This window comes from Homalodisca vitripennis, chromosome 8 (genome assembly GCF_021130785.1).
Source record: "Homalodisca vitripennis isolate AUS2020 chromosome 8, UT_GWSS_2.1, whole genome shotgun sequence".
Lineage (NCBI taxonomy): Eukaryota > Metazoa > Arthropoda > Insecta > Hemiptera > Cicadellidae > Homalodisca > Homalodisca vitripennis.
In genome coordinates, this window is record NC_060214.1 from 3,943,016 (window position 1) to 3,966,871 (window position 23,856).

Sequence of the window (23,856 nt, forward strand, 5' to 3'; positions counted from 1 at the left end):
CCGTGTCGTCAACACTTGAACCTATGTTTTCCTCAATTTCATGTTGAGGGTCTGGTTCACTGGACATTGGACAGTCCAAAAGTCTTTGAATTTGTTCTTCATTTACGTCTCTACTACTCATAATGAAATCGTTTACACAAGTTTAGTTTCGTTCAAACTAGGTTAAAAGAAAAGATTACGCACGCACAATAGGTTATTAGAAGATACAATACACTATGGCGGGAACGCAGTGGAATGCACGGACGAGCAATGGTTACTGCGCAGGACAGTGGCTGACAGCGCTGACAGTGGCAGACGGCAGCCCTAACTGATACCAACATCGGCGCACAAAATAGTCGCAACAGTGAGCAATATAGTGCCGGCCAGATCTGGGCGGCAGTGTTATTTTTAATGAAAAATCACAACGAAAAATGTTGTGCCGGCCAGATATGGCCGACGCTCAAATTGCATTATATTCAAGAGATTTCAATGCAGTTTTGACAGAAAATGAATTTTAACTAACAAAAACAATTCGAGTTAATGAATAAAATAATTTTAGAAACTTGGCAATTTCGGGGTTGGGCAGTAATATGAGCGTGGCATTTAGGGCTAGTTTACTGCCGGTCAGATCTGACCTCCATGGCAGCTAACGTGTTAATGTATAGCTTCACTATAATTTACGATTTAAAAAGCCTAAAACGTAATTGAGTTTGATGTTATCGCTCAAAAATTAATTGATTCAAATTAAAATTGTGTTTGGTTATTGACTGATGGTGGCAAGAACAATGATGTAAGTGTGTTCTTTGTGTCACAAGGAAACAGACATGTTTATCCTTGAAAACAGTAAAAGGCAAGTAAATATTATTGTTTTTTTATTAACATTTTATAAATATAGATATTTTTTTTATCATTAATATATTATAGATATAAAATCAGCAGAAACTATATTGTTATTTGAAATACCAAATAAATAATTTGGTCCTACATTTTGTTTTGAGATTTTTAGATGGTCATGAATATAGATGATTCGATTGTGTTGGTGGCTGCTTATTACACTGCAGCCACCTTCCCCCTTAGTTTGTTATACCCCCACTCAGAAACACAAGTTCCCCCGTCCCCTAGATCAATTGATTATTTGGGAAAACACCAAAATGTCTAACATGTTAATAATTTGTTGTGTAGTATATATTTATAGTTTATCAGGGCTTAAAAATGCTTTTTGTAACATATAACGATAAAAATTTTCCAAAATCCTACTATCCTTTCAAATTATCCGTCATCGAAATACAATCTTTAAAGAGACAAAAATTATATTTCAAATCTACCTCCAAATTATTTTACAGAAGGTGACAGCTCGTTGGTTCAGCTGAGTAATGGGTTGGTGACACCACCTCAGCGATCGCTTTACAATTCTTTGGTGAACTTTTTTGTAGAAGTATTTCTTCCTCAAGGCTACCCAGAGAGTGTTCGGGAAGATTACTGCCGATATCAGATATGGGATACAGTTCAGGTGAGATACACGACTTAAGCTTAGCAAGTAAAGAAAACTTACAATATGGTAACTAGACTAATTTTAAGTGGAAACAGATATGGCCAGCTTTTTTTCTTTCTGTTCACGTAGGGCGAGAAGATGAAAAACCTCATATTGCATTTTGTACTAAAAGCACCTTTGCACTGTTTGTGGAGTGTCGAGACATTAGTATCTTGGGGTCACTTCACTCCAAATCAACCACAAAAAAATAATTTTCATCACTCATCGTCTAAGAATCAATTGAAACATGGTACATTTGTTTCTTTTGTATAAAACAATTATGCCAAGTTTTATTGATTTCTCTCTTAAAGGTTTTCTTTTTGTAGTTTTTTGAAAATATTTGTTGTAATGCCAACTGCCCCTCATCAGAGGCCAGGACGTTATTGTGCCCTCTCTTAGAAAAAACCGTGTCTTCAATATTTATAAAAATGTTTACATTGGACTATGGTATTTTAACGGGTGAATCAACATCAACTCAAATTATCACACAGTGGAACTTGGAGTTTTTTTTTTGTTTTTTCTCTCTTGGGGCGGCCTACTGCCATGCACTTAAGCCTCAAGTGCTTTTTTGCACACCCCGGAAACACACACGTGAGGCCCACCAGTCTACAATTTCAGCAGTTCCACAAACCGCCGTAAACAACCTATCAGGTCCTTCTGGGAAGATTCACCACCCCTGTCCAAACTACCAAAGATTGCATATCACTCCCTTGCTATTGCAGGGCAATCAAAGAGCAGGTGCTCAGCAGTTTCATCCTGCTCATTACACCTTCTACAGAGCGGATCCTCCTGAAGGATGCCGACTCTGTGAAGATGCTTCCTCAGGTGACCATGCCCCGTAATGAGACCAATACTACAATCAATTTCTGCAGACTAAATAAAACCATTAATAGTCACCAGGTTGTTTCACTAAAATTTACAACAAATTATGTAATTTAATTTATATACACCCTAAAAAAGTGTTTTGCAACAAATTTTATAATTGGCTTTTAAACAATCCTTTTTATTCTGTAGATGAATTTTTTGCTGTATCCTATATTAATTTATAATTATATCTAAAACTAACTAAGGATAATTGTTTATATTTCATGGATGTGTTTACATATGACTTATATTTTAGTATTTAAACATGTATTTATTTATTGACTTGGCTACTGGCTGTAAAGTGACTTTGTCGATGAGTGCATAAACTTAATATGACAATAAATATTATTATTATTATTAATAACCTGAGAAGACATTGATCAATTTAATGAGAGAAGGTCTGAAGCCACCCTGGAGGAAGGTGCTGTAATACCATTCTACTCATTCTCAAGCCCGGATGCAACCTCCACCTTCTCTCATGCTCCGCACGAATCCATTTCGAGACAGCCCTAGAGGATTCACACCTTGGAACGCCGCAGAATGGTTGAGGGCCTGTCATAATTGTCACTGATCCCCGGTTGGCCAGGGCATCAGCTCTTTTGTTCCCAGGAATCCTGTCATTACCAGGAACCCAACAAACGGTCAAATTGTTGATTCTGGCAAGGGATAGCAATCCCAAACCAGTTTGGATTTGATCACGCAAGAGTCCGACACCATCAACTGGAGTTTAATATGTATTTAGTGCTTTATTGTAGTAAAACATAATCCATAAACCACGATCTGCGTTGTTGTGTTTCGCAGGCATTCTGCAGTACAATATCCGGTATCCTGACAACTCATGCCATCATGAAGAGTGTAGGTGTCGGAGACGCGACAGCCACTGCTCTCAGTGCTACGCTCACCTGGGTTTTGAAGGACGGCATCGGCATGATCGGCAGAATTGTGTTTGCCTGGTGGAAAGGGTAATCTTTTTATTTTGTAACAAAAAAAATTGCATTAACAGTAGATAGATAACAGATAATGGATAACTCTTTCCTTTTTAGTTTGTTTGTTGATGATGGAATGTTTGCAAAGGTAACAGTTTTTTCCTTACTGTTCACAATTATAAAAAAAACCAACATCACTATGTTATGAGATATACAATCTGATGTCTTCCTAGTGCAATCTAGGTCAAAATAAACAAATCATATCATAAACTTGTGACTCATATAAGTAAAAAATCACAAGAAACAGGTCTTAAGTCAACTTTGTGCACATTATCTTAAAAAAATTCCCCTTAATAAAATAATATTAATTACTATAAAACTGAATTTAATGATAAAGGCCACAATACTAGTAGGATGGTAGCAAATCAGGAAGCAGGGGTGGGGTTTTTTATTATTGGTTCATTCTATATTAACTTTTTAAAACCATCCTGTGACTGCATTGATGTGTTTCAATTCTCTACACCCAAAGAACTGATGTCTCTAGGAGGTATGTTTAGAATTATGTTGTGTAAAAACTTCCGATCTGAACTGAGTTGAAATTTTGCGTAATTTGAGTTCAAACAATGGAATAATATGTGAGAATGTCAGCTCTGTATAAATACGTGTTTGGTGCTCTAAAATATTAACTTAAGATCAATTTTTTTTATTGTGACATGAAATAATGTGATTTAAGGTCAAATAAATACATTTTTTAAGTTTAATTTGGATTATGTAAGTTTGTTTTGTTTAAATAAGTACCTAATCCTAATCTGGTTTTTAAAAAGAAATCAGCCTTCATTGTTTTACATCAAATCAACGTGTTCAAAAATCAAATATTGTATGTAAATATTAAATAGGCTATAATTGATGATAGCAAACTTTTTCAGACATGCTTTGGATACGGACTCAAAAAAGTGGAGACTATTCGCGGATTTCCTAAACGATGCGGCGATGTGCCTTGAGCTTCTTCTACTCCCGATATTTTCCAAACATTCCATGCAGATCCTCTGCTTGACCACCAGCATGAAAGGCATTGTGGGAGTGGCAGGAGGTGCATCACGGGCTTCCATCACCCAGCATCATGTGCGTTCATGTTTCAGGTTATGGTTGAACGTCAAAATATCATGTATGAGATAATTAATGTGAAGAATTATTGTAATGTCAATTTAACACGATATACTCCTTAGATTATTATCTAAGGTAGCAGACTCCATGCTTTTTTACCCATCCTAAATATCATGTACCGACACCATTAATCTCTTATCCACACTAAATATCACTTGCGAACTCCATCCATCTGTTATTCACTATAATATCATATGCCAACACCACCCCTCTCTTACTAATACTCTAAATATCAAATTCCATCTCCAATCATGTATTTCCCATGCTAAATATTATATATCCACTTCATTCGTCTCTTTCCCATCCTAAATATGCCATTTCTAGCCATCTCACTTATCATATGCCTACTCCTTCCATCTCTTCTACATTGTAAATATCATATGCCTACTCCTTTTCCATCTCTTCTACATTGTAAATATCATATGCCTACTCCTTCCATCTCTTCTACATTGTAAATATCACATGCCAACTCCATCCCTTTCTTGCCAATTCTAAATATCAAATTCCAACTCCAATCATGTATTTCTCATCCTAAATATCACAAGACCAACTCCATCCATCTCTTAACAACCCTAAATGTTAAATTCAAACACCAATCATGTCCGTCTGATGATAATTATCAAATTACAACTTCAATAATTTCTATCTCATCCTAAATATCTCTATCCCTCTTTATGTACATCCAAAATATTCCATCGTTCTGCCAGCTACGCAACACTGAGTTTTTCAGCGTCCTGTTCTTGGACTTAAGTTGATAATTCTAAGAAGGGGTTATTAGTGTCAACGAAACCGAAACAATGTAAGTTTAACAAGGATTCCAAACTATATAGACACCTATTTGTTTGACTTTATTGATTAATTAATGATTCGATTAAAAAAAAAAACAAATTTTTAATTGATTTTTTACGTTTATATCAAATACTTAACCTTATTCACAGCCATACCAGACAAATTATACAACTCTTATGCACAGATTTACTGAGAAATTTTGTAGGAAAATTTATTAAAAGTCTATTTTTAATCAAAAATTGCCTAAAAGCTTATAAATATCTGGTCTCTGTATAGGTAGGTGTATTACGAGTTTCAGCAGATGCTGACTATTAGACCAAGCCATTAGTTTTTAAAAATCTAGTTGCTTTATTAATTTTAAGTTTATTTTAAATTTAATAATGATGATTCACCTATCAATCTAGATACTTCTATAATGATTTATTATGTATATTAATTCACAGATTTAACGTACACAAGAGGTTAAAGAAACTTTGCAAAATTTAAATTTGTATTTTTTAAGTTGAGAACAACAATTACTAAGTATTCTTAGTTCTTACGACTGGTTTCATGGCTATCAGCTACGTTATCTCGTTCACACCGTGTCAAAATAGTTCCAGTTGAACATCACCTAATTGAGATGTCTTTCCACATCAAGTCTGAAGCATCTCAAGATAATAATTGTGTTAGTAATGGTCTGACAAGTTGTGAACCGGTAAACCTAGAAGTCAGTTACAGTAAATATACTTAGTGTCGGATAATTAAACAAAATATTTGGAAAAGTACTGTAATTAATTGTTTTTTACAAATAAAAATTTAAATATCCAACTTGAGCAATTAAAATTAGAATTAAAGTAATTTTTAACTCAATCGTTAGATTAACAAATTTAGTGGCAGAAATGAGGGAGTGGTTATAGAAGTATACAAACGGGTCTCACAGGATAAAAAAAAGCAGTTTTTAAACCATGTAAATCTCAAACAATTGTAATTTGGCAATTGATGATTATAAAAGTTTGCCACATTAGGTGGTTTTGCGTTAGTCCCTTTCATGTTTTATGTGCTTTTTATCGGTGTTTCCACAAACAGTACAATATTTTGATTTTGGTCATTAATTTAAGCTGGTCGCAAGAAAATTATTCAGTTATTAGTTGTTTATTATTATTATTATTTAGTTGTTAGTTTAATGTAAAATACAAAATATTTGTTACAACATAAACACAAAGAGCTGACAACTCGGTCTTCAAATGTTTATCTTTATCTAATAAATTATAAAACTTAGTAATGTATTTATAACTAAATTATTTGTCTTATAGTCCACAACAAATTCAGGTGTTTCTATGCATTCCTAAAACTTGGACTTTGATTAGTCAAGGAAAAAATGCTAATGCAGCCCTGACTGTGGATTGCTACACATAACGTAGCTATGGTAGGAAGAATTCATTAAATTTGAAGTTGAGTTTAGCTCCAATTCATTTTCCTTTAATTGCAGCTTCTGGTATCTGATGCTGTCTCAGACTTGACTCCAGGAATCTGGAGTCATGTTCGTCCTAACGGATGATTCCCGACGCTGCAATAAAACGAAGGTGAACTGGAGCTAAACTCAACATGTAGATTGCTGTTAGGTAGAATTATCACACACTAAAAACCTGTAACCTAGGTATCACTAAGTTTTGAAAATTCAATAACGTATTGGAAAAAAAAGAATTAGTTTTCACGCTGTTACATTTTTATTTTTGTCGTCTTCGTGTCATATGATTCAATGGTTTAGTTGCAGATTTGTCACCAGATCTGTGTAAACTAAAGACTTGAGTGTGCCAGGCGTTACGGGGCAACAACGGGGACGTCTCGGCCAAAGATGGCAGCCAGGAGACTTGCGTCAACTTGGTGGCTTCCTCTATCGGGATGGCGATGCTCTCTTACACTGAGGATAAAATGTACGACATTCTCTAGGGGGAGTATCACCTGTTTCATACTGTCACTATTGCAGCGACTTTAGCATTCCGCTTGATTTATTTGTGTAATTATGATTATTTGTAAGGGCTGCGTGACGGATTATATGTTTGTACAGGAATACAGACATAAATTAATAGGAATTTATTGGGGTCAATGAAGGGTTTATCAAAACACCTAAAAATCTATAACCGATTAAAAAAATACAACTCTTTTAAGTTTACATTATTATTACATCCAACGAATTAAACGGTTATTCTGAGTTATTTTTTTGTTATTTGAGTTAATAAAATATTCCTGTATTAGTCCAACTTTATTACTAATAATAATAGAGATATGTTGTTTCAATAACAAATTTTAACATATTTTATAATTTTATGCTAACCAGTGGCGTATGTAGAAAATTATTTTGGGGAGGGATGCTGACTCACTGGGTTATTTAAGAAGTATAAAATAACCTCCAAAAGGTTCTCAAGGATCTTCTCCTGGGAAATTGTTGAGTTTTAAGATCTCATAAATGTGTTATAGCTTAAAAAAACTACTCGGTGCAATTTTAATATTTGTCTTTCAGAATTTTTAGACACCCTTTATATTCATTCGCCCATTAAGTATAGAACGTGCCTGTAGTCATAAATAAATTTATTTGTCAAGTGTATAAATTTTGAATTCATATTATATACAGGGTGTTTAGTAAAGTTAGTCGGTATTGAGTTATTTTGATGGAATTTAAATGTCCACCATTTTGAAACAGGTAGACGGATTTTATTAATATTTTATTTTCAAAAAGTTCTTTCTACCATAGGTTAATACAATCCTCAAGTTTCATAACTTTATCTTACTGGTTCAAAAGATATAATTTCTTGATGACAAACACATACAGACAGATTGACAAAAAACTAAAGTTTTTTGGACACCTTCATATGAACTTTTTTGCTCATTTTTATGTATAGAGCAAAATCCCAAAGTATTGCAACAGTTTTTACCGAACACCCTTTATACAAGTGTATGTATTATAAATATAAATAGATTAATTTATATAATTTCATTATTTAAATAATAAGTAGATGTTGTTCGAATAGTTTATTAATTTTTTTATTATATTGGCTCAACATGGTTGACCCGTAACAAGATTCATCCGTTCTCGATTCATCGGGAGTTGGAAACATTAAATTTAAATTTATTTGCAGGATTGGATGTAGATTTTCCGGAACTTCGTAACAGGGCTTCTACGCAATAATGTACTTAATTCTAATTAACTCTGAGTAGGTCAAAACTCAGTTTATGAATCTAAACATGAAGGACTTGTAAATGAAACATAATTGTTGTAGGATGATATGGACCCTGTTCACATCGGTCACGTTACTCCACCTGCTTTCCAACTACATGGCTGTCAAATCTCTCAATCTGGTCACGTTCAACGGGGAACGGCTGAACCGTTACATCCGCAGCTATCTCCTCACGGACTTGGCGTACAGTCCTAAAGAGGTCAACCGGTGGGAGTCCTGTGTCGTCGGGATATCTTACAGAGGTAAACGTCCTTCACTCTTGTTTTTAAATTGGAAATCTAATACGAAAACCTTGTAAATCGTTGAAGATCACCTGATCGGGAGCTGGTAACGAAATTGAGTGCCAGAAGGTTCCTTGAAAATGTTTAGATCAGCTCCATTTCACCTTCCGCTTCACTAAGCGGACACTGCACTCAGTGTTTTAAATCCTGGGATTTGGAGTCAAAGTCCTTTTGAAGAGATCCAAAAAGATTCCGTACTTGGTCCACTACTCTTTGTTTTTTTTTTATGTTGAGTTTAGCTGATTTGAACTGGGATCAACCCTTCTCACCATAGCTGCGTTATATTTGGATATTATGTAAATGATGTCAATATTCCGTACTAACTATGAATTTCATTGATACGCCGAATAAATTTGTTAACTTGGTGAAGTGTAGGAATCTGTAATAGAATATATATATTGAGACAAGATCATTCAGTGAGCTGAAAAAATGAATGGTACATTAAATCTGTCAAGGTAAAACGTGTAGGACTGATCATTGACATTAAAATTTACTGGACTGATTATGTGATAAGAACTTGTGAAAAGTATCTAAATCTATGGAATATGTTTTATGTTTTAACATTACACTACCTTTCAAGGTCAATTTACGTTCATTCTACTTTAACCCTCGAGCTGGCGTGTCTGCTCCTGTATTGGCACCTTATTTTTAGCCATTTGTAAGAATTACATTAAACTTTTATATACCTCTCAAAATTCTTCAGATATACAACTTATTATATATAATTGTTTTCAGAATATTCCAAATATCAATAAAAAATTATATTCGCTAATATTTTCCTATTTTCAAAAAAGATTTCTGTCTTTGAATGCGCTAGATATGAATTTTTTTTGAATACTTTATAACTTTACACTATCTTATCATATATGTATGAAAGATTTATAATAATTCCAAAATATAATAAAAAAGCACAATTGTATCCTTACCCAAAATATATATATAGTTTTAGTGGCTTTACTTAAAAAGTTTTAAATTTTTTTAGCACTTTTTGAACTTTAGTGCAAAATCCACTAAGAATGCATTTTCAGCCATTTGTTCAACACTGGAAATTCACTGTATATATGACTTATTATATACCATTGTTTTTCAGAATATTCCAAATAATAATAATGAATTATCTATCTTCATTAACATTTTCTTTCATTCAAAAAATTACTATTCTTGATAAGAATGTTTTTGATTTTGCACTATATCATCATGAATGTGTGAACTATATATATATATATATATATATATATATATATATATATATATATAAAATATAGTTTTACCTCTTTTACTTAAAAAATGTTTACTTTTTTTAGCAATTTTTGAACTTAGTGCAAAATGACTCATTATGCATCACTATTTTCAGGAAAACTAAAGGAATATATAACAAATAATAAGCGATTTCCGAAACGTCTTCTTACTGCCTTATATACGGCAGTTGTCAGTTAGAAGGTTAACAAACTGTAATTTGTTATAAATGACGAGTTTTGACTTTAGATAAAACTTGACAGTTGAAAACTCTTACTGACTGATACGAGAAAACTACACGTTTAGTAACCCTTCTGTTGCAGACAAAGACCTGTGTGGGTTCAAGGTCAGGCTGGGCTACTCTCTGCGGCAGCTGGTGGAGTCGGGGAAGATCGGCAGCGAGGAACTGGTCGTGATGGCCGACATGTTCAGGAACCGAACTTACCTGCTGTTACCACACGTCAAGTCTCGCACGATCTTTGTCATGTTCAATCCTGCCGCAAGTACGCAGGACTTCATACAGGCGTACTTCCACAGTGTGCTGCTTGCCATTGCGATCTGCCACATAGATAATATCACCCTGGTAAGGGTTTTTCCCTAAGTAAATTTGATCAACGTAATGCAACACAGTATTTTAGCTTTTAATAATGTGTTCAATTTAAAAAAAATTGACAATCTTTACTAGATTAGCATATGTTGAAAATTTTAACTTTCTACCTTTAATGGTTGTTTATAAAGGCATTTTAATGTTAAAAATCACAAACAGACAAAAAATTATGCATTTTAGGACATACATTTTTGGAAACTTGTTGGTTTGTTTTGACCCCAGAAACAACCTTTTGAAGTTTGTCGGTGTATTTCAGTTACAACCTTTATATATATACTTCTTTTATCGATCATAAATTTAAACGCATCCCTTTTGGTGTAGGCCATCAGGACGTCTATATAAGGAGATTTCTGTAAAACTGTACTAGTATTATAAGCAAAAGTTACAATGCTATTGCAGAATTTAGTACTGCTTTTGTACTGTTCACAAACTATTCATTTTATGTTTTTTTTATTAAAAATGGACAGAACCCTAAATTATCAGCACAGCATTTTTATTTTTGTTCATTTTGTATTAATTTTTATGTGTTATAAGCAGAACACAAAAAATATTACAAGCATAAGAGCTGTCTGTAGTCAAACGACCTTGAGTCTTTTTCCCGTAAGAATAATGTTAAACCCTACGCACTTCTATGCCCTTATTTTTTATCACAGCGTTATGGGAAATTTCTCATTTTATAAATATAGTTAATAAGCATCCAAGCAGTTAAAAATTGTTTTTTTGAGCAATTAAGTACAAAAGAAGTTTACGATTTTTTTCTGAGTAACCTATAAAAATATTAAACAAAACTAAAAATCGTTTCGATGCATATTAATGAATCTTTAAAATGAGAATTCTTCCATAATCCTACATCTAAAAATTAAGTTGTAAAAGTTACCGAGGTTTAACACTGTTCTTATGGACTACAGACAAGATGGCCACCAGTACAGCCAATTAATTAATTAACTGCAGACATAAAATGGAGTTGGTCTGCAATGGTTATTTGAGTGCTACTCTCCTTCCAAGTAATCATTAATAAACTCGTTATCCTATTCTTTATCATTACTAATGATGATATCAATTCCTTACCTCAATTCCTTTTTTGAAACAGGCATTCTAATTCTGAAAGTACTACCAAGTACAGTTGGAGGAATTTAGCTGTGCTCGTAGGGCCCAAATACTACCCTTTCAACAAATAAACGCTATCTGTGTGGCGTGTTGCGTTTACGTGCTTGCTGCTGAGATGAAGGCGCAACAATCTCTTTAACGACTTTAAACTCACGATTTTCGATTTGCAGATTAGTATTGACGAATACGTTATTTTTCAAAAACATGTTAAACAACACTATAACAACTGAAAATAATAATAATAATATTCTTTATTGTGTGAAACAATTACAATATTGCATACATGTGACAACGTAACTATATAAAGTACATAAGTACATCAGACAAATGATGTTGGTCAAGGTAAATACATACAAATGCAATACAAAACAAGGATAAGTCCTATTATTGCTATTACTTGGTATTCTCTTATTATTTAATTCCACTACCATCAGCACTGTCACAAAAAAGACTGATTGTAGCGAGTGTGATAAGTTATTTGGGCCAGTACGATTCCTGAAAGGAGGGTTTTACCCATGATTCACAGGGAATGTTTTCGGGACGCAGCGTATAATGCTACCCCTCACCCTCCTGCCTATCACCACACACTCAAGGTCACGCATGCAGCTAAAGTCCTCGAACTGTATTGAAGGAATAATGGGATTTTTCAAATCAATGTTCTAAAAAATGTTTTCAGACATCATAAGGAACTGGTAAAAGTTCATACAAAAGTTATATACATTTGTTTTCCAGATCTAAAACTTTTCCGAAAATTTTAGAGGTATTTTTTGGTTTACTTTATACTTTTTTGCTTGTGGTTTTCAAACGATTAAACCTTGTTGTCACTGTTGTTTTTTCTAGAACATTTTGACGCATTTACACCAAAGCACTGTTCTGAAAAGGATAGAACGAGGTTGGGCTAGAACAATCTCCTCCTCACCAGACAAAGGTAAACAGCCTCTGGAAGCTGTCACAATCGTTGAAGACATCATCGATAAAGAGTTTTCTCAAATTCTTCGATGGCTTGAAAACCCAAGGTAAATAAATATTAAGTTCGTAGAAGTTTTCCTAGGTATTATTGGCACTGTCTAAGTGAAACTTTGTCACCACAGCTTGATTAATGCATCCTTAGCTTAAGTGACTGTTTACGGCCTAGGAGGAATTTTAAAGAAAGAAAATTGTCAGCTGTAGTAACTTTGTTGTGGGGTAAAATGTGTAAAAATATAAATCAATATTTCCTCCTGATCATATTTTTGTAAAAAGTAAAAACCTTTATATATGTTACCATTTATTCCATTAATTAGGTAGTTAAATGAGGTAGATTAAAAAAGTTCCTAGAATCGATTTAAATATTTTCCATTGTGCTCACCGGTGGGGAATTTGCTTTCCAGCAGTTGGTAATTCTCCCAAGGCGAGAATATCTGTAGTGTTGGTATCACTCAGTCGCCATCGTTTACTTGTGGGGATTTTCGTCGTGTATGTGTCTGCAAGTCAACTTTCTCAATTCTTAGAAAACGGCAATTAGTGAATAACGATGAAACATTATTAAATTTTGTGTTTTGCTTTAACAGTCACCTAGTCAGAAACATATGGTACCATAGTTAGAGAAATAATAGTTAAAAATACAAAATGGCCGCCCTATGGGTATTTATTGAGTATTTCAAAGTTTACATACAATATTTTTGTTTGTATTTAGTTCCGGAATAAAATCTGTAAAGGTTGGTAGAGAGTTCTGGGACACCCTGTATATACCAGGTGAGTTTTTTAAAATGATCCAATAGCTAACTTTTTAATTACACGACTTAGCACCACACTTTAAATTTGGAACTTGTTCAATTTTAAGTTTCACTCAGGGATACACTTTCAAATTTTTTGAAGATGGCCGCCATATGGGAAAAAATTATGAAAAGTTCCAGTCCACGTAGCTCCTGAACCATTAGAGATATTTAAAAACTCTCAAAAGCAAAAATGTCTTATTTTGTTGAGTAGAATCTAAAAACAACATAAAATACAGGGTGTTCCATAAAAGATTTTAAAGTTAGCTGCCATATTGGAAAATGGCGGCCATCTTCAAAAAGTTTGAAAGTGTATTCCTGAGTGGAACTTAAAATTGAGCAAGTTCCAAATTTAAAGTGTGGTGCTAAGTTGTGTAATTAAAAAGTTAGCTATTGGATCACTTTAAAAAACTCACCCGGTATATTTTAAATGAACATATGGCATTGCATTGTGTCTTAACTGTCCAGAATTGGTCACTTACTGACCTTAAATTTTAGATATTTTTTCCAATTGAAATCTCCCTCTCACTTTTTATGTCAACTACCTGTCCAGGGTACTTTATTTTGAATCTAACACATTCACGACAATATGTACCCACGATCAGAGAAGAAACTTGTACAAGAAATATTTACAGATTGAGGAAATCCTCCGCCTGCACATGTTGTTCTATTACCAATCAAAACTAAAAATAACACTGTTAGTTAATTTATTTATTTTATTTGCTTCAATGATTATATTAAATTTTTATGTTCTTGAAGTGTATACAGTCCTTCCCAATCACATCTCCACTTTTAATGCCACCATCTGTTAAAATTAATGTAGAGTTTATTTATAAACTATACATAAACTGTTTACGATTCCTATCTTTGTCTCCGATCCTAGGGTGGAGTACAGAAAGCCACAGCCTGGAGGTGGATGAGTGGAGAGGAGAATGGAGGGATTCGGATCTCAGAGAGTCTGCGAAAAACAAGTAACTTGTCATCAACTCTCGTACTTTCTGTCAATAAATTGTTGATTTTCCTTAACGTCTTTCTTTGATTTTACTCAACGGTTTCCCTTCATCCCATAATATTATAAAAGCGAAAGTGCCTTTGTTTGTTTGTTTTGTTTCTTGCATAAACTACTCAACCGATTGTACTTAAATTTTACATGGACCCATCGCAGTTCTGATTTGTTCATAATTATAAACTTTTTGACGTATTTTCTTGATTGTGGCAACAGGGCAGACTCAAAATATGTGTCGGAAATAAAATACACTATAAACAGCAGTGGTCTTAATAATGTGCAACACCTACTAAATTGCGTGCAATGTTTTCTCTTATTGAAGAGGGGACTCTCTCTAAAAGGACCATCCGTCTGAGCCCGAGGAAGAAAAGGGAACAGCGTCTTCAAACAATCCAAAAGGAGGGATGGGGATGGACCACCAGGGGAGGTGGAAAAAAAGCGTAAGTATGTGCCTAATACAGAGATAAACCTTCGCCATGCAAAGGGCGCAACGGACATCTTGGAAAGGAGGTTTATCTCAACAGGCCTGGATATCGCCCTAATCCAGGAACCTTGGATCAATAGAGGTTGCATCAGAGGATTGACGACTCAGGTAGGTAATCTCATATATGAGATATCAATTGAAAACCCCCAGAACATGTATTCTAATTTCAAAACTAATAACAGCTTTTCCTATTACAGATCTTATAACAAGTGAAAGTAGCATCACTGCAAGGGGTGAAAGAGGTTACTATAGCCTCAGCCTGTTTCCCCAACCCGTCAACAAGCTGCCCACCAAAAGAGATAGAAAGACTATTGCAGAGCTGCAGAGACAGAGGTTCGGCCCCTCATTCTCGGCTGTGACTGCAATGCTCACCATACCTACTGGGGAAGCACAAACATAAACCCAAGAGGTGAGGAACTTCTACAGTTTATGTTTAGCAATGATTTAGTTTTAGAAAATAGAGGGTCAAGTCCAACCTTTATTACTAGAACTAGGAAAGAAGTCCTAGACATAACCCTATCCACAGAACTAGTGGAAACATAAACTCACTTACTCAAAAACATAAACACTGTAAGGTGGCACATCTCAGAGGAGGCGTCACTATCAGACCACTGCCCTATTAGGTTCGACATAGAGGAGATAGGGGAAAAAACCGTGACCCACACGGTTCCTAAATCTACCAACTGGAAGGGATACCGAGTGTCCCTAGCCGAAGAGTTGGAAGAAATAGAACCCTTCCAGAAAAATGAATTTGACTTAGAAAGGTCTGCACAATTAGTAGAAAAAGCTATAATAAAGGCCTACGAGAACAACTGCTCTCTCAGGCTGAAGAAAGACGTGCCGTGGTGGACTGGGAGGTTGGAAACACTAAGAAATAAAACTAGGAAACTACTAAAATGGGCAAAAAGGACAGACATTTGGCTCCCTTATCTACACACCCAAAACGAATATAAGAAAGAACTTAGAATAAATAAAAGAAGAATCTGGAGAAATTTTTGCAAAAACATTAACAGCCTACCAGGCTTTAAAAAACTCTCCAAACTGATCACACTAACCCTATATGGACCTTAGTAAAGGCCAACGGTGATCTAACAGTGAACAGAAAGGAGACCTTAGAACTGCTTCTGGAGATGCACTTCCCAAGGGGGTCACTTGACTCGAAATGAGGATATTTATTCTCTAATCGAGGGGGGGTCCAGCCGGGAGGTTGCTAAAGCCAGACAGCGGTCTAACAGACTATTTACACATGAAAGAATTAAATGGGCTATAAGATCGTTCAAGCCATTTAAATCTCCTGGGGCAGATGGAGTTTTCCCAGCCCTTCTTCAACAGGGGCTGGACATACTATTAAATACTCTTAGCATTCTGTTTAGAAGCAGTTTCGCCTTAGGATACATACAAAAAACTGGAGGACAGCGCTGGTGGTGTTTTGTACGGAAAAAAGACAGGGATCCAACTAATCCCAACTCGTACAGACCCATAAGCCTAACCTCCTTCATGTTGAAAAATTATGGAAAAAATAATAAACAGAGATATAAGGAACGTACTATTACCAGATCACGATGAAGCACTTAGTCCCACACAACACGCCTACATAGAAGGTAAATCAACTCCCACCGCTCTCCTCAGCTTAGTGGGAGAGGTGGAAAACACCTTCGAAAAAAGGAAGCCCTAGTCAGCGTCTTTATGGACATTGAAGGAGCTTTCGACCAAGTAGCATATCAATCCATGGAGACTGCAATGGAACGTTTTGGAGTTTCCCCCAGATGTAGTCAAATGGATAGTAACCCTCCTAAAAAAGCAGACAAGAGTAAAATCAAAGTAAGGAGACGAATCTGCCGCAATCACGGCCCAGAAAGGCTCCCCCCACGGGGGAGTTTTGTCTCCTCTCCTGTGGGCGATGGTGGTGGATGATCTAAGCAAAGCAGAGAAGAGGGGAACAAGGCTACTATGTTATGCGGACAACCTTGTGCTTATGATCAAAGGAAAAAAACAAAGGCACGCTGGAATGCCCAATTCAAAAAGAACTAAACCTCATAAGCAACTGGTGTCATGGGGAAGGTCTACGGATCAACCCGTCTAAAACAAGTATGATTACCTTTTACCAGGAAGAGAAAGTTCCAGCTTACACAACCTGTTCTGGGGGAATCAGCATCAACCAAACAAAAGAAGTGAAATACCTGGGTTTAATCCTGGATGAAAAGCTCACTTGGAACTCCCATATTGAAAACAGGATATCTAAAGCGACCATGGTCTTTGGGGCCTGTAAGAGACTTTTTGGATTTAAATGGGGACTTAAACCCAAAATGATATATTGGATTTACGAAACCATAATAAAACCAATGATCACATATGCTGCCTTAGTGTGGTGGCCGAAAGTAGAACAAACAACAGCTGCTAAAAGGCTACAGAGTCTTCAAAGGCTAGCTTGCTTAAGCATCACGGGAGCCATGAGCTCCTGCCCAACACTATAAATTGAAGTGATCCTGGGATACACTCCTCTGGGGCAGGAGGTGGTGAGAACAGCCGCTCTAAGTGCAATGAAGCTTCTAGGAACAAAGGTAATAAATGCTACCTCCTTAGAAGACCACATGAAGATATTGCAAGTATTTCCTGAGGCTGAAATGCTGACCAAAGTGTCAGACGCAATGGTTAAGAAATACTCCTTTGACAACCCATATACGGTCTCTATCAGAATTAGAGAGAAATGGATTAAAAAAGGAGGCCTACCCTACAAAAGGAGTCCTGAAGTTTTACACTGATGGTTCACGCCTTGACTCTAGGGCAGGATACGGAATACACGGACAAGGAGTTGACATGGTTGTTCCCCTAAGAAAAGACATGCCACGGTTTTTTTTTCAGGCGGAGGTCATGGCAATACTCATGTTCCAGAAGACTCATACATATGAGGACAAAAGGATTAAAATATTTAATACTTTCTGATAGTCAGGCTGCATTGAAGCGGTCTGGGAATGTAAGAATGCTCTAGCAGAGCTGGCAATGAATAACAGAGTAACACTCGGTGGGTTACGGGTCATGAAGGCATTCATGGAAATGAAAAAGCAGACATTCTCGCCAAAAAGAAAGTGGAATCCACAATGGTGGGGCCTGAGCCAGGTTGCGGGATAGCCTTCTCCAACATTAAAGCTCTGGTCAAAGATTGGAAAAAGAGGATAAGACAATAATTGGAGTAGAGCCTCAAGATTAAGACTATCCAAATTGTTTGTTTATCTATCATTATGTTAAAGGGTGGACAGCTCTCTTAGATCAGAATAAGGAGGATATAAGACTAATATTATGGATGTTGACAGGACATGGCCCCCTAAGGAAGCATCTTATGAAGGTAGGCCTTAGCCAGACTAACGAGTGTTGACTCTGTGGAGAAGAGGAGGAATCACCAGAGCACATTTGGTTAGATTGTCCTGCCATCTTAGAAACTCGGAAAAGATACCTGGGAGCATATTTCCTCAGCCCCAAGGATATGAGAGAACAGGAGCCCTCAAATCTGATTGGTTTTTGCAAAAGCCTCGGACTTTGAGGGCACAAAATTAAAGTAAGGGAGGCGCAAAGTTACTTTTAGGACTAAGTGCGGGGGATGAACGGTCCTTTTCCCTCAGGAAGGAAAAAAAAAGAAAATTTGCATGCAAAGCAGCGGGTAACTGCTAGCAGTGCAGATATGAGAAAATGTAGTATAACTTTTACTATACATTTAAAGACTTATGAAACCTATCTAAGCTGTCTTTTGACAAAAGTAGGCTTCTCAGAGCTGTGTATGTATGTATATAATATATTTTCTTGATTGGGAGAGAGGCAAAATCAGCTTTTGAACAAAAAATACTAAAACCGAAGTAAGTTACAAAGACAATAAATATACACTTTTTAACATATTTTCTTGATTATGGGAAGGAGGGAAACTCAACATTGGTGTTGGAAATATAATTCACTCGAACCAGAAGTGCTCATACAGGTGCGAAACCGCTGGTAACTGCCAGTGATGAAAAAATTCTGAAATGCATTTAATGTGCATTTAGGCGACTGTGGTTTAATTTTATTCATAATGTTCGGCTGATTTCCAGAATTCTTGATTACGATTTGAATCCAAAACCTTTGTTGAAAATCCTATTCTTATATTTGTCAAATGATTTATAATTTTTATCAAACACAAGGGTAGCTAATCAGTTGGTAATACATTAATGTCTGATAAAAAATAATGTTATAAAAAATATATTGATATTCATTTTATAATTAATCATCCATATCCAAGTTAGGATAATCCTTCTTTTACTATAAACTATAATTGTTTAATTGACAGTTGAAACAACAAAGGCCCTTGTGATTGGAGAGTAAGATTTTTAACCCTAGAACTGTGGGAAGACATCTGAGATGTCTTTGGCTAATTATTTAATTGCTTTGTTAGTTTAGACAATATCACAATGTTATTGCTACCAATTGATTCAGGAGATTCTAATCTATATATTTCATGTCAATGGATGCAATATAATGACCGTAATAGTTTTCCAAATTTATTTTGAAAGCTGCGCTGATGAAAAAGATGGAAGTCACAAAATACGTCATTTTTAACCAATTATAGCTTTCATCTGTATGACAGAAAGCAGTGTAATATTCGGTAGAAAATAACCTTTCTTCCAGCTTGTTTACCGTAAATGTTTCTGTAAATCCTTACAAGTGGTAATTTGAAAGGACGTTTTTGAAAAAGCATTTACAAGGGCTGTCCAGAAAGTAATAAACGTTTTGGCATGGTATGGCAATGGGTGACATTAGTGCCGTCATCTTGGCGTCAGAGTGTTCCGTAGTATTGTGCATCGTGCCTATTGTACTTTGTATACGGTGGAGTATAAGATGAGCACTGCAATTTAAAATCAAATCAAATTTTTATTGCCGGAACATTATATAACGCATGGCAAGTTTTTACTTTTTACTTGTTAAAATTTTTGTCAAACACACCACAAGAAATCTCATTCAAACATACAATTCCGCAAACATACCTACATCAATTCATTCACCAATTATTCCCACTTCCAGCGACGAATTTTGTCAGTCTTTTTAATTGGTGGTCTCCCAATGATAAGCAAAAAACTCATCAACATTATAAAATGTTTGTGACACTAAAAAGCGTTTCAAACGAGTTTTTACCACTTGGAGAGTTGGAGTGTTTTTAATTGAATCTGGTAACTTATTGACGAAATGAACACCTGTCTGTGAAGGCAAGCGTTCATAAACCACCGTTCTATGTCTACCAGTTCGGTAGTTATCTCTGCCTCTAGTTATCTAAAATCCCTTCAGTTATGAAGTACGATCTGTGATAAGGTTTTTATTGGAAAAAAAACCAGACATGTATTGTCAGATTTGTGATGTAAACTGGTCAAGAGATAGTGAGTGACAGTCGAGTGAGGCATTAGTGCATTGATTTTTAGAATGGACAAACCAGTGTTCACGATAAACAACGCAATGGTCAGCCTAGTCTTGTGACCGGTGGTGAAAATCAAAGAAATCCGTGAAAATCGTCATTTCACAATCACGGAATTTTTAATAAAATATGTAGTAGCGAAAGAAAAAATGAACGTTCTTTATCTGTAATTTAAATAGGAGTAATTAAGTGCTGCAGTTGCAACTTTTTTTTTATTTTGTCCAATTGAAATACAATTTTGCATGTTACTGTTTTTCAATTATTCTTAGAAAGTGTTTTCTCGCAGTAAAAAGTATTTTTGGTTGCCATGCTACTATGAGAAAAACCTGTAAATTAAAATAAAAACATTTTGTTGTTGTTGTAAATTAACTATATTAATAATACACTATCAATAAAAAGAAGCATAAAAGTTACCCATCTACTACACTTAAATATCAGTAGATAAAGTTCCAAAATTTTAGTAAAAAAATGGTTACTATAAATCATGTTGTGAATTATTTGTAAATTTCATTAAATTACTCATTTGGGCATATTTTTCACTCAGATCTAACACAACTTATTGACACAGAAATATGACTTTAAAAAAATTTTGTCCTCAAAGAGTTAATAAACATTTGGATGACAATATAGTTGATATGTTTTTAATTCTTATGGTGTGTTTTTTTACTCTGTTTATTTGAGCATTTCTTTGTTGTGTTTTATAGCCATAATATTTATTTTATTCCTTGCTAACAGGAAACAAACTAAACATTAATATTCCAGCAATAAATTTAGAATAAATTTTGTTTTATTGATAATTTTTAATTAGTTTGAACTATTTTTCAAAATTACTAATGGATTAGTTTTAAACAGTTACAACAAACATATAGCTAAAACAAATTTCCAAAATCTTGATTTTTTTTTTCAAACCATCCATCATAGTAAAAAAGTTTTTAAACAAAGAAGCTGTTTTTATAAAATAAAACAATGTTTAATATGAAGAAATATTTTTACTATTTTATTTTACATAATTACCACATTAAAAATATACTAGACTGTTTTTAAATTACTTTTTTATTGAAACAGTTACTTTTCAAGGAAAAACATTGGCACCAAAATTAACGTTTTATAGTTCTTTTGATAAAAAATCCAGGTTCTTATAATTAACAATTAGGGTATAAGTAAACTGTGTACACAAAAGGGGAAATGGTTCAATGGATGTAGCAGAGAGTAAACAAGGAATAAAGTAAAACGCAAGAATTAATAATAAACATGTTATTCAAAATGAACATTTCATAATACAAAACAACGCTGGAGTAGCTTTGGCCAAAGCTTTGGCACATTGTCCCTTGTGAAGTTGTCGGTTCTGACCGCACTCCGTTCACAACTTGAGTAACGTAGGAAAGGCACTGTTAATGGCACAGGTTTGTGGAACTTGATGTTTATAATAATAATAATCAGTATCGGCCACCTCTACCCATCCTCGACGACGTACACTAACAAACACTTAGATTAAAAACAATTCACGAGTAGAAAATCTGGTTTTAAAAAACACGCAGTACAAACGAATTACACCAAAACTGTTAAAATTCTTCAAGAGGGGGATTATTACACTTCAAGGGTATTTCGTAAGACTTCTTACAAATTACACCGTCGAACTTACCAAATCAAAGTTTTTATCATATACGGGTAAACAATTGGGGAATGTCAAGAATATTTCTGTTCAACTTTCTTAGGGACCACAACGAAAACAATCTTAAATTAATTGTGAAACGTTCTTGCTACGTTATGGTTAATGTTATTTAAGAAATTATCTAAGTTAACAGTTACAGTACATCACAAACCTTAAGAAGAGTATCAAAGATTATCAAATAACATATTTCACCTCAAATATCCATTTAAACAGAAGAGGATAAAAACAATGTTTTACGTTATTAAATTCGATACAATGGTGGATTACAACTACGAGTACGATTCTTATAACGAGAGTATTATTAGTCAAATGTACCTTTATAAAAACATTATGTTGGTAAGATATTCCCTGATTTGATTACGTTTTTAATAACAAATTTGAAAACAGTACGTATTAAAAACGTAATTAAATTCGATACAATGCTGAATACAACTACGACTTCATTAAAGCGTACAATACTTATAATAAGAGTATTATTAGTCGAAGTACCTTTATAAAAACATTATGTTGGTAAGATATTCCCTGATTTTATTACGTTTTCAATAACAAATTTTAAAATTGTACGTATTAAAAACGTAATACTAATATTATCATGTTGGTATCCTCTTAAAAACAAACTAAAACTCATCTCCTTTATTGCTAGTCACCTTACTAACTAACCAATAAGCAGTCTTACACAAGCACGTTGCTGTGCTTAACAGAGAACAATATATACATATAAATAATTAGTTATATAAAAATTCTATTAACACCTAAACATCTGAATATTAACAGTTGACTAGTAACTAAACGAGTTAGTTTCAACAGAAAGATAGGTCGCGGGTTGTAGTGGAAAGTATTGTACAACCGAGAGACGGTAACGGTGTGGTGGACCCGGTGTCCTGCGTCAACGCGAGCCCGGGTAATAGTACATGACAGCGGACGCGGGCATCTGCCACTTGGACGCTCGGAGCTCGATCAGCTGCAGCAGGGTGCTCTTAATCGGGCCCGCCGACGCTGGCGTCATGAACACGTCCCTTATGTTGAAAAACACTTGACTCATCATTTTCGGTAGGTCGTGTTCCAAATCTTTACCGATCGACGTGAGGATGAAGAATATAGCCTCGATCTGAAAATTAAATTAGTGTTAGTATTCGTTTAGTGGAGTACTATCCTGTATCCGTATGATCAGACTTTATTAATTAGACCAAGCACCATAATGTAATCGATCAAGTCCTAGGAATATTGGTGTGTTGGATTTGTGAAGAGTTGGACATTTTTGCAGTATAGATTTTGTCGTTTTCACTGCCACTTTATAATGTCCGATGTTTTGTAGCTTTTTAACAGCTGTTAGTTATTCGTAAACAAATATGTTATAGCTGTTAGTTATTCATAAACAAACATGTTATAGCTGTTAGTTATTTATAAACAAATATGTTATATCTGTTAGTTATTCATAAACAAATATGTTATAGCTGTTAGTTATTCATAAACAAATATGTTATAGCTGTTAGTTATTCATAAAGAAATATGTCATGGCATCATGTCAGATGTGAGTTTTTAATCAAGATAGAGTTTAATATCTTTATAAAGATAAAAATCTTTATTCATCAGTCTTTAGTGAGAGAGAGAGAGACAGTGACAAAGACAAAATATTTGATGATTGTTAAACTATTCTTGATTCAACATTTATTGATTCTAGAATGCTGCAACTACTACGTTGTGAAAAATACTCGGGCGAAAGAGATTTTATTAGAATAGAATAGAATAGAATAGAATAGAATAGAATATTCTTTATTGCACATATTCTTGGAGAACAGGGCAAAAGTCATGT

The 23,856-nt window shown here is 34.7% G+C and overlaps 2 protein-coding genes across 2 annotated transcripts in view; one reads left to right on the top strand and one right to left on the bottom strand.

Moving 5' to 3' along the window:
* Nucleotides 1-764: 764 nt before the first annotated feature.
* LOC124367188 (RUS family member 1-like) lies at nucleotides 765-14,479 on the top strand. The gene is made up of 9 exons (XM_046823839.1): nucleotides 765-769; nucleotides 1,279-1,489; nucleotides 3,176-3,336; nucleotides 4,227-4,422; nucleotides 7,051-7,166; nucleotides 8,511-8,710; nucleotides 10,309-10,568; nucleotides 12,540-12,715; nucleotides 14,337-14,479. The coding sequence occupies exons 1-9, from the start codon at nucleotides 765-767 to the stop codon at nucleotides 14,371-14,373; spliced, it is 1,362 nt and encodes a 453-aa protein (XP_046679795.1). The 3' UTR covers nucleotides 14,374-14,479.
* Nucleotides 14,480-21,610: 7,131 nt separating this feature from the next.
* The window catches only part of LOC124367216 (CBP80/20-dependent translation initiation factor-like), a 32,464-nt gene continuing 30,218 nt past the window's right edge, over nucleotides 21,611-23,856 (bottom strand). The window contains 1 exon segment of the mRNA XM_046823872.1: nucleotides 21,611-23,151. Coding sequence (XP_046679828.1) covers nucleotides 22,930-23,151 — 222 coding nt within the window. The 3' untranslated portion in view covers nucleotides 21,611-22,929.

Excerpts from the sequence above, each read along its gene's own strand:
- LOC124367188 (XM_046823839.1), top strand. Across the intron at positions 3,337-4,226 it reads GTGTTTGCCTGGTGGAAAGG|ACATGCTTTGGATACGGACT; the intron begins GTAATCTTTTTA and ends AAACTTTTTCAG. Across the intron at positions 10,569-12,539 it reads ACATAGATAATATCACCCTG|AACATTTTGACGCATTTACA; the intron begins GTAAGGGTTTTT and ends TGTTTTTTCTAG.